General features: G+C 37.2%; 1 protein-coding gene across 2 annotated transcripts in view; it reads left to right on the forward strand.

Annotated features, from left to right (window-relative positions):
• STAT4 (signal transducer and activator of transcription 4) overlaps positions 1 to 17,848 on the forward strand; it is a 45,492-nt gene that overhangs the window by 25,081 nt on the left and 2,563 nt on the right. For both annotated transcript variants that reach the window (XM_068948296.1, XM_068948297.1), the window contains exons 8-23: positions 155 to 306; positions 1,458 to 1,616; positions 2,486 to 2,578; positions 3,470 to 3,529; positions 4,957 to 4,974; positions 5,061 to 5,154; positions 5,931 to 5,975; positions 9,468 to 9,551; positions 10,371 to 10,469; positions 11,761 to 11,896; positions 13,041 to 13,093; positions 13,946 to 14,040; positions 14,507 to 14,643; positions 15,013 to 15,204; positions 16,361 to 16,427; positions 16,926 to 17,034. In XM_068948296.1, coding sequence (XP_068804397.1) covers positions 155 to 306; positions 1,458 to 1,616; positions 2,486 to 2,578; positions 3,470 to 3,529; positions 4,957 to 4,974; positions 5,061 to 5,154; positions 5,931 to 5,975; positions 9,468 to 9,551; positions 10,371 to 10,469; positions 11,761 to 11,896; positions 13,041 to 13,093; positions 13,946 to 14,040; positions 14,507 to 14,643; positions 15,013 to 15,204; positions 16,361 to 16,427; positions 16,926 to 17,034 — 1,593 coding nt within the window. The remainder of the gene's footprint in view (positions 1 to 154; positions 307 to 1,457; positions 1,617 to 2,485; positions 2,579 to 3,469; positions 3,530 to 4,956; positions 4,975 to 5,060; positions 5,155 to 5,930; positions 5,976 to 9,467; positions 9,552 to 10,370; positions 10,470 to 11,760; positions 11,897 to 13,040; positions 13,094 to 13,945; positions 14,041 to 14,506; positions 14,644 to 15,012; positions 15,205 to 16,360; positions 16,428 to 16,925; positions 17,035 to 17,848) is intronic.

Consider the following 17,848-nt stretch of genomic DNA (forward strand, 5'->3'; position numbering starts at 1 on the left):
TGAATACAATCACCTATGAATTAAAAAGAAACTAAAGTGGTAGGGGCTAAATACTTTCAAAATAATTCAGAAATGTAATCAGCACTCTATGATAATTGCTGAATTTTGTGGCTGTTCCCTGTGGTCAGTTTGTGACAACTTTCCTATTCTACAGGAAGTACTCAGTAAAATAGGACGTGTGATTCATGAAATTGATGTATTGGTGAACAACATGCTGACTGAAGAGTTGCTAGACTGGAAGAGACGCCAGCAGATTGCCTGCATTGGAGGTCCTCTCCATGGTGGGCTTGACCAGCTCCAGAACTGGTAAAATTACATTTAACTTATGTTTCCACTGAAAACCACAGGAAGCCTGCTGCTTGACAGTGAGAACGAAATCATGATCGCTTTAGATCAGCTGGCTTGCTACCTTGCAACAGCAGCAAGTTCATTAGCAGCTAAGCAAATAAATAACTAAAATATAGTTGGTTTTGGTAGACAATATTTGCTGTTAGAATGAATGACATCTCAGTGAACTGCTGAGACTGAGCCGTTGCAGTTGGTTTTTTGGTTTGACGACTGTTCCAGGTTCATGATACACATCTTGTAGGGAGTTTTGCTTGAGTAAGAACTGTGCTGACCTGAGTTTGTCACTAAGGATAGTGGGAGTTTTGTCTAGGTAGGAGCTGGGTAGACACTTCATGCTTTGAGTCACTAGGTACATCACTCCTCCAGACTTAAAACTAAGCAGGAATTAAATGGCAAAAGTACTTTGTGGTGGGTAGAACATGACTCTAAAGAAGCTGATTGCAACTAAAACCAAAAAGCACTATGTTTAAAAAGATAATGCAGACAGAGAACGTAACCATCGTGTTCATTTCTCTCCTATCAAACTTTTCTACTCTTCTGGAAAAGATGAGGTAAACAGTAAGAAAAAAAAGAAAAAGAAAGGAGAACAACCACAAACTTTATGATTTTATATATACATTTCCTATTAAACTGTTAGCAAGCACATTTGGATTTGATTTTCATTGTCATGGTTTTCATGTTTCTGAAAAATTTACTTCCTCAGACTTGATAACTTGTTCTTTTTATATAAATGTTGTCCTTTTAAAGGGCACATTTTGCAAAACTACTCCTACTAAGCTGTAGGAGAGAAATAAAATTGGCGTAAGTGCCCTGTGTGCAAATCATGACCATGCATATATTTCTTCTAAATCTCATCACAGACAATGTTGCATTGCTGTTAATGAAACCTTCTGAGAAACTAGTTATCTTTGAAAATAAAACAGGAGAGTTTGCCTAATATATTTACATGCTCATGTCAAATGATGATGAGTGGACATTAGTTTGCATAAAGCTAAAAAGCATCAATTAGTACCGATTCTGATTTCCCTAAGCAAGAACTTTAGTATGCATTATGCTCTAATAAATAATTTACAGGAAAGAATGCAAACTAATCTTTTGTCCTGCTGCAGTTTTACACTGTTGGCAGAGAGTCTTTTTCAAGTTAGAAGGCAGCTGGAAAAACTGGATGAACTGTTGACCAGACTGACTTATGATGGGGATCCTATCCCAGTGCAAAGACCTCAGCTGCTGGAAAAAGTCAATTTTCTGCTCTACAATCTTTTCCGAAAGTACGTAAGCTATTGTAAATTTACATCGTTTATTTGAACTGACACAATATATTGGCAACAATGAGGCTATATTGTTACGAAGAAAAAAAGAAAAAGGGCTGAGTCTGCAGAGATTTAAAAAATTGAGTTCCTAATGTAAGAAGTATGTACAGCTTTAATCAAAACTCATAGAAGTTGATGGTGCCAGGCAACTCCTCATGTGTAGCCCTTAATGGTTTGTGGTCAAGTTCTGCCTCTAGGTGAACACAAAAAATCCACTTATTTCAGCAGAAGCCATGCACATACTGCTGAGAAAAGTTCTTAAAGTCATTTGAGTCAATTCCTTCCTTGTCTTTCCTCTTCCCCACCAAGACATTCTTCCCTGCCAAATTCACTCATCTGTTAACATATAAAATATTTACTGTCGTTATTCCTCTTCCCTTTCATATTGGCTATACTAGAGATATACCACAAGTGACTATTCTGTTAGCTTTGTCTGAAAGAAACATAGTTAATTGTCTTTTCAAAAATGAAAAAGAGAAAATGATTATTTAATTTCACTGGAGCCAGGTTCAATGTATTTTCATTTTTAGTTTTATGGTTATGATATATGCCTGGATCTTCCAAGTGAATGTGATGGCTCAATGCTATGGAGTTTGTTCTGAGCTCTAACATATTCCAAATATCTGTTTCTTATGGGAATAATTCAATTGCAGGTTAGACCACTAGCTCATTTAGAGAACTCAGAGTTGGAATATGTACCTCCCACTTCAGCATCTGTAGAGAAATAAGCCTCAGTGAGATAACAGTGCTTTTTTCCCCCCCTAACTACAACTGTTCATTTATGCATATTCCTACCAGTCTATTTATTTCATTTCTTTTCATACTAGTTCATTTGTGGTTGAAAGGCAGCCCTGCATGCCAACACATCCCCAGAGACCAATGGTTCTTAAAACCTTAATACAGTTCACTGTTAAATTAAGGTAAGGAAAGGAAATCTCATATACATTCCTTAATTTGTGTACATTTTATCCTAGGAGACCATTTCAGAATTTTAAAAACAAAGCAGAGCAAATTCTGTTTAGAGTCAGGCAGAGATCCTTCCAACTCCAGTGAGAGTTTTCCTGAGTGCAGATATAAGCGCTGCAGAATCCGTCACTCACAGTAAGTGACAATAAGCAGCAAATCAGTGTAAGGAAGGCAGGCAGATTTGGGGCAAAAGTCAGCACCTTCAGGATTTTTTTTATGTATTGGATTCTTGCTTTAATGACTTTGCAAATGAAGCCAATAGTGATCCATATCATGCAGGCCATTACTAGAATAGTTTCAGAGCCACTCTTGCTCTTAGGAAAGAGAAATTTCTGCATTTTTGGAGGCTCTGGTGTCTCCATGACAGAAATTTTTTCTCTCCTTACCCACTTTGGGAGGAGAGACAAGATTGGAGGGGAACTCGCATTTCATTTTCATCTAGCAGCAAAAAATGTATGGAATGTGTGGGGGTCAGGAATAAAAAAGGGTACATGAAGGAAAGTACACGTACATGTACAATGCAGTTGCAGATTATGCAAAGTCTGTCTCTTGGTTTTCTTTTTTGTTGTCCCTCTACCCATTCCCTCAAACATATACTAACTTTTTCACATACGTGGAGGGAGGGAAAAACACTTGCCATTGGAATCAGCTCTTCCCTTCTTTCTGAGGATGGGACCCTTTGAATCATGGTATAATCCTAGGCACTTAATTTGTTTTTGGATTAGAATCATTGTAGATACTTTGGTGTGGAGATACTGGTCTCTAATATTTTCTGTTGACAAACAAGTTTATTCTGTAAGAGTTTCTGAGTTTGATTGTTAATTTTTACACTTTCTGTTTCAAAGGCTGCTAATTAAATTGCCAGAGCTGAACTACCAGATCAGAGTGAAAGCAACTATTGACAAGTAAGAAACTTTAAAGTGAAGTATTAGACAACTCTCTTCTTCCTACAGAAATAATAAAGGTTTATCAGTTGCTACCCTATTTGATTTAGAAGACACTTTAAAAAGGGTGGGGGAGGGGGGAAGAGAAGTTGAAACATTAAGAAAATTCATTTGTTTCAGAAATACAGGGGAAGGATTTTTATGTTTTTTAAAAAAGCTATTTTTATTTTTCAAATGGGAGACAAGAAGTCTATTTAAGGTTTGTTTCAAGACTTGGATGAAATTCGTCAATCTCAAATAGTAGCATCACACTAAGACTTTGAATTAAGTTCTATTCCATTTATAGGATATATTGTTTTGAAATGTCGCTTATCTTGTGTTCATAGTCCCAGTACGTTCAGTGCAGCTGCTCCAATTAGTACAATAAGTTGGTGCTTGGAAAGCTGATGCTGTAATTAGCAGCTATGGTAGCTTAGAGAGTTTTACCCCTGTCTGAAATTAAGGCTGTTACATAAAATCCTCCTCTATAAGGGGTTCAGTACTCCTTCATGCTTCCATTATTTCTTACAGCGGTCCAGAGTAAACAGGATCCCCAGCTTCTTTGGCTGTTTATAATTTTCTGAGAAAAAGATATCTCAGAGCCTATTTATGTTATGTTTGTGAAAACAGCGTTCATACTACCTGGAGTATCTCTATTTGAGTGATGCATCTTCTCACCAATGTTTATTATTTTCAGTACTATGCAAGACCCATACTCCCTAATGGTAGAGCAAGCTTGGTTAAAGATAGATCAGGGCCCTCTAGCATGATAAAACATGGGGCAGAAGACTTGCTGTCAAAGTGCGACTTCAAAATCAGGAAAGCTGATCCAAGGCCTTGCTGGCCACAGTCCTCCTATCCCTAACCACAGGTACCTGCCATCTGCCTTGTTCAGGCTGCTGTACTTCTGCAGCCCCCTAAAAACACTCTGATCAAATTCACCACATAGACACAGGTGTTGGCCCAAAGGTAGGAGGGAAGACATCTGTCTCGGAAGGAGCAGGAGAGAAGACAGAACTTTCTCTCAAAAGCTATGTACTGTCCAATCTGCTGCTGTGAAAGTGTTCTCCCAGCATACCACAACAATGTACACAGGCTCGCATTCTCCCGGAACATGCTGATGAAAACAATTAGATACCGTAGCAGTTCTAAATTCCCACATATCCTTCCCGTGGCAGGAAAAAAGGCTAGGTGTGAAACATATTACTTTAATTTCACCAGAGCAAATGTCTAACTGATGGAAGTTTCAGTTATTTGCTTAAACAATTGCATTTGCATTGGTAATATGTGTTAACTTTAACAGACAAAGCAAAATTACTGTCTCAAAACATGTTTCTCAATGTAAGTATGGTTTACACATTCACCGATTCACAAGTCTGTTTCTTCCCTCTGCCCCTCTTCTATTTTAGGAATGTTTCAACTGTAAGGTAAGAAAATAAAATACGAGATTGCTTAAATTATCCAATATGATATTGTTTGCCATCGAGTACATTAAGTGTAATGTCTTCCCTAGTAATCGTAGATTCGTTCTATGTGGAACTCACGTGAAGGCTATGAACATGGATGAATCAGCAAATGGAAGTCTGTCTGTAGAATTTCGACATTTGGTAAGTTTGCTCTTTTCTTGTTATGCACCTCTGGTATAGAAATCAGAACTGTACTACTGTTGAATCTACACTTAGGTTTTTTCCTCCTTATATAGAAAGTTTACTCCTAGAACCTCTTAACCCTGTTCCATACTTCTGTGAGATAAACATAACACATTTTCACAGAAAGGACAAAGCAAATCCTATTTTAATGCCAGTAAAGGAAAAGATTAGTCATGCTGAATTACACAGCTCTTAAACTGAGTTTTATAATAAATAAAAAATAAAGTCTATGGGAATTATCTAATTGAATGTTTTAGATTTGATTGAAATTAATGCCTGAGATGACTATCCTTTGCAGGACTGCACTACTGCTTCTGTAACTTCTCTAATATCCTGATGAGTTTTACTTTCTAAGTAGATCCCTTCACCTATGGTATTTTTGTGGCTTAACAACAGATGCAGTGTATCATTGTAGTTTTGCAAAAGAACCTGGAAGTTGAAGGTCTTTACTTCTATGTTGTATTATATACTGAGCAAGCACCCTAATTAAAGCTTTACTACATTAACCTTATTATAAGCTAGTCACTTAAAAAATTCTTTTAAAATATCAAGACATTATTTACTGAATGGACTTCTCAAGGCCTAGTGTCAGAGCCTTCATTAGAGCATATTCATATACTGTAAATAAATCCTAATTATACACATACATTAAGAATATCATGGTTACAAATGGTATTCCTTATGTACTTCTGTCTAATTTATTTTCTACATAAATATTGTTTTGCTTTATACAGCAACCCAAAGAAATGAAATCGAGTGCTGGAAGCAAAGGAAATGAGGTTTGTAGATTTATTTTACATGGTATTTTTGAATACTCTCAGATGTATTTCGGGCTGGCTTTTATTTAATTCATACAGCAACCATATTTAAGTATATTAGATTTTGAAATATACAGTATCCTTATAAAAAGAATAGGATCCAATTATCATATGACAGGATAATGAGACATTTTTTAAAGTAAGTACTCATAGAAATTTTAATTATATGCCTCAAATTTGTGTATTAAAAAGTTACAATGAAGGTAGGAAGTAATAATCTGGATGTATGCATTCCTCTTTAATGCCTTCTTTTTGGTCTGACATTTACATTTTGAAAAAATAAGCTTTTTGAGCTTTGTTTAATACAGGTTTCCAATAGGAATGGTTCTTTAAATGTATACTCTGTTGGCCAAGTTTATAGCTGAAATAAGGCTTTAATTATAGTTCCATCAAAGAGTTTTGTTTGCCTCAACTGGGCCAAATGTGTGATTAGTTTATTAATATTCATCTGAATCTAGTCTTACGTTCCCTCTTGTGGTCATCTTATATTATGACATGTTAAACCTAACAAACAGCATCTTTGCAGTATTCAGACTGCACAAGACATGCATATCAGCTGGCATGTAAAGTGAACAGGTGTTGCAAGTGATTGTCTCCTAGCAGAGGAGCTCAAAATCTGTACATTCCTGTTTTCTGAGAGCCAATTGGGATTTTCAGATAACTTGGTAATTCGCACTGTGGCATACATTTCTCTCACCCCAACATCCCATGCTATACCACACACATCCTCATACTTAGCACACCTGTACTCTGTATCTATGCTCCAACTTCCCAAAGCAAAAGACATCCATTCCAACACACAACTGCTTCCTGCAGCACAGCCAACATGGAGCCTCCACCGCTCCTCGTTACTCCTCCATCCTACGACTCCCACTCACCAGCGCTAATCCACATGCAGAACTGCGTGCCCTGCGCTCCCCACCTCACAGAGCACTCCCACCTTCCTGTGCCATCCCCAGCACCCCTCGCGTCCACATCACTGCTCTGCGTTTCTTCCTCTCCCCCTGCTCCTCACCCTCTGCACAGCTCTACCCTATGTCTTTTTAGTTCACAGCTCTGACTTCCTACAAGCCACTATTCACCCGTGTGCCCCAGCTTTCATAGATGTATTTCCCCTCACAGGCAGAACTGCCTGTCAGGGGTTCCCTCGTCCTTCCCCAGCGGGAGGGAAAGCAGAACTCCTGAGAAGGACAGGAGATGTCATGGATGTCATCCAGCAACTGAAGACAGTGGGGAGGGAGGGGAAAAACACAAATAGATAGCAAGTCTAGGGTGACCATGGGCCAACACCATAAATTTAGCCTTGCTATTTAACAGCAAAAATCTGCAGGTAAATCTCTGACTGAAGCAAGAGTCAAAGCTTGCAATCAATGATTCAGCCACTGCCAGTGCTACCAGAACATGAAAGTCTCCCAAGATAACTGAAGTTATATAAAATGCTTATATGAATGCCATATCCTTACCTAGGAAGTGAAATAGACTATACTGGTTTAAGGCACCTAACAGTAGCCCAACTTTTTTACACAGCAGAAATGATGAGGGTAAAGTTGCATTAGTAAATTAAAAAAAAAAACAAAACTCATATCACAACCAAAATAGATGGAATTATACAAGTACAAAAGTTATTACAAATAGTCTTTAAGTACAAAACAAAGGTGTGATCAGCATGGATAATTTTAGCCAAAAACATAAGCAGAAGATACTTGTGCATGCTTAAGCTTAACACTCTGTTTCTGAATGGAATAACTTGCAACTTGATTAGCAAGACTGAAACTCAAAACCTGCTTCTGAATTACTTTGCTACTTACAAAGTCATTTGCATCAAGTTAAGCAAGTACAAAATGTAGGTGTAAAAATGTTGGTATTTACTTTTGGTACCATTTTACACCCACTTTCGTGTATTCTGCATATATAGCTATATGCAACTATATGGCCGTGGAGAATGAGGACAGCCGTGACATGGTTGCCTGCTAACTGATTTCCTCAAATGGAACTTCTCCTAGGTCAAAGCACAATCTGTGCAATCGTTATTTGTGTGAACAAGCTGTATGATTAACAGCACCTATGATAATACAGAAACTTGTTTTGTTATAGGGTGTTTAGTAAGCTGAGAGCACAGTTGTGAGTTATGACTTACCTTGTAAAAAAAACAAGTGAAAGCTCTCTATATTTGAGGTCATATCTTATACTTTCATATGGATATGCCTTTTTGGCTCAGTGATTTTTTTCCATGGGAAAATTTCAGTTTCTGCAAAATCATAATGAGGGGTGAGGGGAGTTTCACCAACCTTTTTCAACTTTTTGTCAGCAATAGAATTTGAATTAGATTGATTCTACCTGTATGAAAACATTTGAGTTTATTCAATGGATGCAGCTCTATGCTGCATTTTCCTATTACATGGCAAATTTGTAATTCAGATGCCTGAGGCTCTCTTGTGGTCCCAACCCCTCATTCATACAGTATCTTTTGCTGTAGCGTCCTGTACATGCCCAGAAGGAGGTGCTTCATGGGACAGATGAAGCCATGAGGCGCTTTCCTCAAGGAACAGTTTTATTTTTACATTGAGTCAAAGTGGAATATTTCAGTAAATGGAAATGGAAGTATTTTGATTCAGGAACACAAAGATTTCTGTTCTTTTTTTAAAAAGTCTGTCAAAACAAATGTCTGACGATGAAAAAAAACAGGAAAAGCAAAAAAGCTTTTTATATTTTGACTTCTGGGGATCAAAATAAATTTCCAAAGAGCTGTTTCCCAAGAGTAGAGATTCTGATCTTTACTGAGCTATGCTTGTTTGTAACCAAACCAAAAAGTTTCTACTACAAAGTTTTATCAACCATGCCAAGCAGATTTTCTTTTCTCTGAAAGAAAAGCTTGTTTTTTATACCAGATTTACTTTGGATTAATGATTTAGGTCCCTAGTCCTTCAACTAGTGCCATCATAGTATACTAAAAAAACCATGCTCTAAGATGGGGGCCTACTTGTCATTAAAGACCTATCTTCTATAATTGTTTTTTGTTTTATTTCTAGTTTGAAGTTTAACATCTCTAGTTAAATTAGAATTGTCAGTCAGTAAAGAAACTTTAAGAAAAAAGGTTGAGACGATCTTCATCAGACAAAAAATGATCTGCTAACTTTTTGAATGTGCAACACCATGTTTAAATGTAACACTTTAAATGTTAGAAACAAAAGTTAAAAGTTTAATAGTGTTGCTTTGCCAATGCTTAGAGTGTTTTTTAGATTCTTCAGAAAAACCACGAGATTTCTGGACTGATTTAATGTCACAGTGTTTAACAAACAAATTATTTTCTTCATTTCCTTCCTTTCCTGCTCTACTTGTAAATTTGATATATGTTTTCTTTGAATGTTGTGTGATCTCAACAGTTCAGCGTACCAAGACAGTGTTAAATGCCAACTGTGCATTCACGGTTTTATAATCTACTTATTCACATAGGGCCCTCATATGGTGACTGAAGAACTGCACTCCATCAGCTTTGAAACACAGGTCTGCCTGTATGGATTGACTATAAATTTGGAAGTGAGTATTCTAGCCAATTTTCTGTGGCAAGAATAAAAAATATTTTCCAGCTGCTTACATAAGAAAATCATGCTGGGCCAGACCACAGGTCCATGTATCCTAGATCCTTCAGCAGTAACCATAAGCAGATGCAAGACTTTCAGAACTTCTGGACAGAAATATGCAGAGATTTATAGGAACATTTTTTAGCCCTTCTTTTCATAAGCTCAAATACTAGCTCATGTTGTAATTTTGAAAAGCTACACAAAGGCAATACATCTTCCTAAGCAAAGACTCTAAGACCTATTGAAGTCAGTGACAAAATCCTTACCGCATTCACTGGAAGGCACATCCGTGGCATTAAGCGTGATAAATTATGGCTCTGGAGAAAGTCTGATACCAACTGCAAGTCAGAGGCAAAGGAAATCCCTGTGTACCCCATATGATCTTTAGAACCTCTCTGACTGACAAGGACTACCATAAATCCTTTTTCTGGCTGCCAGCAGTCATGCAGTCACTGTTCTGTATAGTTGTCAAGAAGGCATCACATAGCTATGGCTAAGCTTGCTAGTTAGGTTCAGCTAACTGAGTCCTGAACGCCCTCTGAAATTCTGCCCATGTCTCAAAACACAGGCTAAACAAAAGATAAACATCAGTTGGTCCTGCTACATTAAGCTGGAAGATCCCAGGCTAAAGTATAGTACTTTTGGGGGGGGGGGGGGGGAGGGAAAAAGGACGAGAGGGGAAGGAGGAGGAGGAGGTTAAAAGGAAACAAAACATAATGCAGCACTAACGCTTTCCTCTGCAACATTCACGTACTCCGTTCTTTCTCTCCACCAGACAAGCTCTTTGCCAGTTGTGATGATTTCCAATGTCAGCCAATTACCCAATGCTTGGGCTTCTATTATTTGGTACAATCTATCAACCAATGATCCTCAGGTAAATACTGGCTTCCTGCATTTTCAAGTTTCCATTATTTGGTTGCCAAATACATCCCAACATATACAGAAAAAAAAAAAAAAAGGTGTGTTTTCCTCTTACATTGGCCTTATTTTCTTCACATACACCATTCTTATACCCATTTTTAGCTGGTATGAACATCATACTGTGATGTTGTTTGCCTTCCTTTTTGTTCCCTGCCCAGGCATAAAACCATATCCACTGTTACCCTTCACTTTCGTAGGCTAAAGTAGTAGTTCTCAAACTAAGGAAAGATAATAGGCCGTCTCCACAACTTTTCTAGTTTGAATTTGTTTTTCTTGAATGCATTTGAGCAAAACTGTACATGTGCTCCTCAAGAAATAAAAAAAAAAATTCTACTAATACAACACAAAGCTGTCAAACTCAGTGTACAGGTGAGTCTGTACTGTACTTAAGTGCTCTTTTCCTCAGGAATTTCATAGAAAGTAATCCTTTTCTTGGAGCAGATCATAAGCGTCAGGTAGCACCTTCTAGTACCTCTAATGCTGAGCAAAAGCAGGACCATTGTTTCTCAGTCTCCTGCTGGGCTGGGTCAGCACATATTTTAGATTCAGTCCCATCTGTTGCTATTTTTGTAGAATAGTGCTGTCAATAGCTCTCTTAAGTTTTCAGTCAGTGATTAGTTGCTGTCATATAGATGTTCTGAGGAGAGAAAGGGCAAGATAGCTTACCATAGAATGCCTTTAAGAACCATGGCAGGTCAGCTGACCATCAGCCTGGACTTCACTATAACTCTGTGATGCTCCTAAGAGTCTTTTGCATTGGCATCAGTACGTTCATTAGAGGAATAGTCCAAAAATCAAATAAAAAATGAGCCAAATAATTCAGCAACATATTACTGTACAGCTGTGTAATATTGTAAGATTTCCACGTGCCAAATATATTAAAGTATGCCGAGAATATCTGCATTTGTTGAATAGGTTTTAAGCATATTTTCATGGTCCTAACACACGATGCTACCTGAAACATTGCAAGGTATTTCATCATTCAAGACACACACATACTCTTTCATTCTCTCTCTCATCTCCCTCTTCTCCTTCCCCTAGCATTCTTCTTAGCCACCTGAGTAAAACTTGCTGGATGGCAACAGGTGGGAGATCTAGGGCATATTTGCCCCAGTTTTCCCCTGCACCCCACCCTGTTTTTAACACTTCTAGATTCTGCTTAATTACTTACAGCTTTCTTCTGCACCCTGTAGTGGTTTTTTAGGGTTGTTAACTGTCTAAACAAAGCATTAATTCTGTTGCAGAATTTGTCTTTCTTTAACAATCCTCCAGCTGCCACTTTGAGTCAGCTCTTAGAAGTACTGAGCTGGCAGTTTTCATCATATGTTGGTCGGGGACTCAATTCTGAGCAGCTCAACATGCTGGCAGAAAAACTGACAGGTAAGTTTATAGAAACATACAGACTGCATTTGCTTTTAGGCTTTTATATGCGATAGTCACAGGTAATAACTTTTAGCATGAGATTCATTTCCAGTGCTGACTTCAAAAATGCCACTATGACATTTTTTTCTTTAAAGAAAAGTACACGTCAGCTTATTCTTACCACAAAGTGATTCAACTTCGGAACTTCTAAGGCTGCTAAGCTGAAGAAAGAGGGCATCAGAGTCACACTGAACTTCACTTTGTTTCCTCACATGCGTTTGAAATCAAGAAGTCCTTTTGCTTGTTTATATGGTTTGATTCGATTTAGATGGGGGGGGGGGTTGTTCATTTTGGGGTTTTTTTGAGAACCTGTCCTTTTGGGCACGTTAGTTCTGCGATCCATCCTTCAATGATGATGACATAGAAAAGAGGCCCTGCATGGCTTAAGTTCAACAGCAAGATGAACAGCTGAACACTTCATTCTGACTGTTCTCCAGAAAGGAGAGGCTTTAGGGAAAGCTGGCAGAATTAAAGAAAGTTTAATCTGTTTGTTGAGTAGAACAATTGTAAAATATGTCATAAGCTATAAGAAACTCCAAGCTGAAATTTGGTTTGCTGAAAGTACAGGGTGTAACAATACCTCTACTGTCAGGCAAGAACAAAAGCATTTGAACTGCTTTCGTATCTAGGAAGCTAAAACCAGTTTCTCTGGGTAACAAAGTTACCCTTTCTAAAGGTTTTTTTGGATGTTTCTTGGTTAGTGGAGGTAGCGGAGTTGAGAGGTGCCACTGCAAATCAGTAAAAACATGCATGTCGTAAGAAAATAAATCTTAGAACACAGGCTCGAGTGACAGCCAGGAGAAGTAAACCTCAGATTAGAAACCGAAACTGAGCACATAGTGGTGCAGAAACAAAGTCCCAGATTGCTTTAAGCAGTTTTCCAAAGCTACCATTTGTAGTAGCTTCTAAAGGATACGCAAAAGCTGCTGAATGCCACTGAACGCTCTCTCCATGTACACAGCCATCTACAGTCCCTTAGCATGCCCCTCTGAATCCCTCTCCAAGTCAACATGTACGATACTTTTTTTTTTAAACTATACAGATGTCAAACAAATCTATTTCAGAAGCTTCAGAAAAACAGACTCATATTTTTTGCTTTTAGGGCAACAAGTCAATTACAATGATTATCAACTATCCTGGGCAAAGTTCTGCAAGGTAAGATTCTGAAAGTGCAAATAGATTCTTCTTTCTCTCGTTGTCTGCATGCACGCCTAACTCCATTCCGCTGATGTTAGTGACAAGATTCCTACTTGCCATCTGCGGGACTCCTAGGCCCAGCAAAGATCACACCAATTCTAAAAATGTAATTATGAAAATCGTATTTCTAGAATGTTAACGCTTGGGCTAAGAGAGAGAATTAGTTCCATTACTACAGATTTGAGACTGTGGGTAGCTCTTGAACGTTCTAGTCAGTTTATGATTCATTCACTTTAGAAAACATTATACTCAAGAATGCCCTGTGTGTTTCTGTAAATGGTCAGTACAGTTTGTGCTATCAAAGCATGCAGTAAGTAAATTTTTGCTGTCAAAGTATACAATAAGTAAATTTCCATATGCTCAGTTGTGGCCTAAATTAGTTTAAGTCAGTCAATATATTAATTTTGACAGGAATAGACAAAATTATTGAGAAGGAAGGGTAAATCCATTTTGTTGATATTAACTACGTTATATAAAAACATATAGACATAGAACATATAGAACCTTGGAAGAAAATTCAACTTTCTCCCTGTCGTTTCTCTCAAAATAGGATTTCACAATAAGAAAGAAACATTGAATGTGAATTTTCTTTAAAAATGAAAGAGGCGCTTCCAACACTTATTTTAAAAATAAATTGTTTTTACATCAGACAAAGAGAAACGTTAACTCTGAGCAGCAATTCAGATTTGTCATTCTCACTGGAACACGAACTATATTATTCCTAAGAAACTGAGATAGACATGCCATATGGATGTTGTGCAAAAGACAACAGTGCTCTTTTTATGTGCCTTTTTTTCCCCCTACCATTAGGAACATTTACCTGGAAAGTCTTTTACCTTTTGGGTTTGGCTCGAAGCCATCCTGGACTTAATTAAGAAACACATTCTTCCTCTTTGGATTGATGGGTAAGCAATAAGGAAACAGCTGTATATTGATCTCTCTCTACTTTTTCTTTCTTCTTTATTGAGCTCAGTTTTAGCTATACAGAAGATAATTTGCAAAAAGTTGAATACTTCTGTCTACATCTTCCTGTTGCATAACTTTTCAAAAATTTTGCCAAAAGGGAACACCACTGAATCTATTAAAAATACAGTTTTAGACTTCTCTTTTATCAGTTGTTAGTACACAGTCAAGTACTGTGCTGAATTTCATTATGTTTCATAGTTCTTTGAGCTCAGTGCCATATTCCACATGTAATTCATGTGAAGCTTTTGTGACGTTTTCAGGATGATATAAGCCTTTGCAACCAGACTTTCCACACATACCTAGATTGCTATATAAAGTTTGGCCAGATGCATTACACAGAATGAAGTGTATGAAGAATGAATAATCTTTCCAAAAGTAGAACCATGATTTTCCATTAAATTTCAGGTACATAATGGGATTTGTGAGCAAAGAGAAGGAACGAATTCTGCTCAAAGACAAGACACCAGGAACATTTTTATTAAGGTTTAGTGAAAGCAATCTAGGTGGAATTACCTTTACCTGGGTGGATCAATTAGAAAATGGTAAGTATAATTAACAAAAAAATAACACCATAGAACTCATTCCGCAATGCACTTGCAATGCAAGAGCCACAGTTTCTTTGGTTTATAACACTTGTGTCTCGTGGCTTAGTTTGGTTTTGGGCAAGGTACAAGCATTTTATTTACTGAAACACAAATCAACACTAAGAGCCAGTTCTTTACATTTATGTATTCATTAGATTCCTGCAGGCTTTAAATTTGGTTCCATAAGCGCATACTTGAAAGATATTGATTTAAAAAAAGTAAAACTCACGCCAGTTTAAGCTACAAAAGAAAGGTGAACTATGTTCGAGCTACAGCTGTTCAGTTATTTTCATTATCAACAATTGTGGTGCCTTTGTATTTTTACAGGAGAAGTAAGATTCCATTCTGTGGAACCCTATAATAAAGGTCGTTTAACTGCACTGCCCTTCGCTGACATACTGCGAGATTACAAAGTTATTATGGCAGACAACGTTCCTGAAAACCCTCTGAAGTATCTGTATCCAGACATTCCCAAAGATAAGGCCTTTGGCAAACACTACAGCTGTCAGCCAAATGAAGGTTGGGCTCCAGTTCTCTATTTACCTCTTCTGAAAAGCAACTTCAAAGTCACAGGCTACTTGATACATTTGGGGAGAGGAGGAAGGGAACAGATTCAGATGCTTCCTTTAATCAATATCTTCAAGAGAACTGTTTTAATTTTAGACAGCTTCATTTTGCAAATATATCCATGGATTTAGAGGTTATATTAGAGGCTATCGCAACAATATTTAAAAGAAGCTAAGAAATAGACCTTGGGGTAGAAAGAGTAAACAAGGTGGTGGTTTTTTTCTGAGCGCTACATTACAACTCAGATGTTGAAAGGAGATGAAACTGAAAACTCACCCTGCTTATCTGCTTAAAAATTGTGAAATCCTGTAGCATGCTGTTTCTTTCATTTCAAGCAATTTTGTATTTTCCAAACAGCTTGGAAAACCTGCTTTAATTCCCCATCCAGACAGCAGTATAACCCCTGGCTATGCAAAAAAGGCTAGACAAGAATAGTTCTGAATGGGTGCAGGCCCATGCTCCTTCCTATTGAGTTACAAGTCAAGCCATTTTTAAATCAAGCTTGCTCTCCCTAAAAAAAAAAAAAAAAAAAAAAAAAACTAGGTAATACACATTCTTCTTGACTTTCAGTATAATAGGATACAACTCCATCTGAACTCAAGTCCCTGTACCACTCAAAGATATTTGCAGGCTACAAGTGCTTTTCCTCTTCGTTTTAAATCAGTGGATTTTGCCTACTGCTCCAATTCTCTAAATATTTATATATATACGTTTAACTTCATGCAAAATGCGTCTCTGAAGCTTTATCTGTATAGATAAGACTCCATTCAAGCTTTGTGGAACTGAAATCTAAAGGCTGAGACATACGAAGCTTTTAGAGTAACTAAGTATTCCCTTTTGAAGTCCTAATGAGATCTCTTTCAGCAGTTACCGTATGATAGTCTCGCATGGTGATGTAGGTATTTTTCCTATTAAGTGAGCACACTTTTGTGACTAAGGCCTGAATGCAAAGACTGAACTCAGGAATTTCCCTCATGTTTATGACTATTTAAACAGACACATTTCTCTTTTCATATATTATGGTCTGCAGCTCTTAAAGCAGACAATAATTTTCAATAAATAGCAATATTGCTAGGCCCTATTTAATTTCTGTAATATTAATTTTTAGTCTCAAAGCCCTCTGAAGGAGGAGTCAAAGGTTATGTTCCTTCTGTATTTATCCCAGTCTCCAAAATGTGAGTAACTTTAAAGATTTATTACATTTTGTTATTTTCAGTAAGTTTACATACTGTTTCCAACTTTTCTCTGCCTACTTTCCCCTATCCAACTAGTTAGGGATATGTTTTTGTTTGGCCAAGGACTGCCAAAGGCAAATGAAGAACTTCATTTCTGGAGTGCTTTTCCCATCCATGTGGAAAAAACATTTGTAAAAACATAATGCAGGCTTTATGGTACTGTGATCTACATCATCTTTCACTGTCATCCTCTTTTTCTCCCCAGTAGTAATTATTACAGAGTCAGTTTTAACATCTCTTCCTTTGCTCATATCTCCTGCATTTTTAAATATATACCAGGTTGTTGGTAAACACTCACAGAGCTAACAGCAAGCCTCAGTACAGTCTTAATGAACTTAATTAAGCATTCACCATCAGTGATACACCATACTCCACTGCTATGCACCAAGGTAGAGGGATTTAAGTTGCTTTTAACTTTTTTCTTTTTTTTTTTTAAAGCTTAAATGACTCCACAGATCCACATTCTCCATCAGATCTTCTTCCTATGTCTCCAAGCGTTTATGCTGTGCTGAGAGAACACCTGAGTCCCACAGTGATTGAAACAGCGGTATGTTGCAAACTTTTCCGTTCATAGTTTAATACTAAGCAAATGGAACATTTAACACACATGCTGCTTATAAAATAGGCTTTTGCAGTTATGACAAAATTAGAGCTTTTTCATCAGTTGCTGTATTACATTTTGAAATAGCAATGCAGATATTTCCTATTCTAATTAGGCCAACACACTGCAGTGTACTTGGAGGCACTGCTGTATAGGAAATTATCCAATATGCTGGCCAGTGAACCATGAACTTCATAATGCAAAGATCTTGGAGTTCTTACACAAATTAATTAGGCTTTTACACTCACAGATATATAGAAATTGCACTAATTTTATTGATAATACAAAGGACTTGGTTTTGCTGAAGGAGGCTGCACAAGGAGCATAAAAAGTTCAGATTCAACAAATTCGCACAACTTTTCTGTGCTGTAAGTTTCTACATGCAGTACCTAACCTAAAAGCGAACTGAAACATTTTTAGTAACTAAAACAATCACTAAGAGTACATAGAAAGATTTGGGAAATAACATACCAACGTTATATTAAAAATATTTTGTTTTTTTATTTACTGACTAGAAATTGTATTCCCAACTCTGCACTTCTACAGCACAGATCATTTCAGCTTTCAAATTACAAGGCCTGAACTGGCCTAAATAATCATGGCTTAAAGTGGCACTAATTTATACCCACTGCGAATCTGTCCAGCAGAATTATATCAGGAAACACAGCAGTAGTTTGGCCTTAGCAGCTTTAAAAGAAAATATTGATTTTTTTTTTTTAATACTACATTTTAACTTTTAGTTTTTAATATATTCTATGAT

Source organism: Struthio camelus, chromosome 6 (genome assembly GCF_040807025.1).
Source record: "Struthio camelus isolate bStrCam1 chromosome 6, bStrCam1.hap1, whole genome shotgun sequence".
Taxonomy (NCBI): domain Eukaryota; kingdom Metazoa; phylum Chordata; class Aves; order Struthioniformes; family Struthionidae; genus Struthio; species Struthio camelus.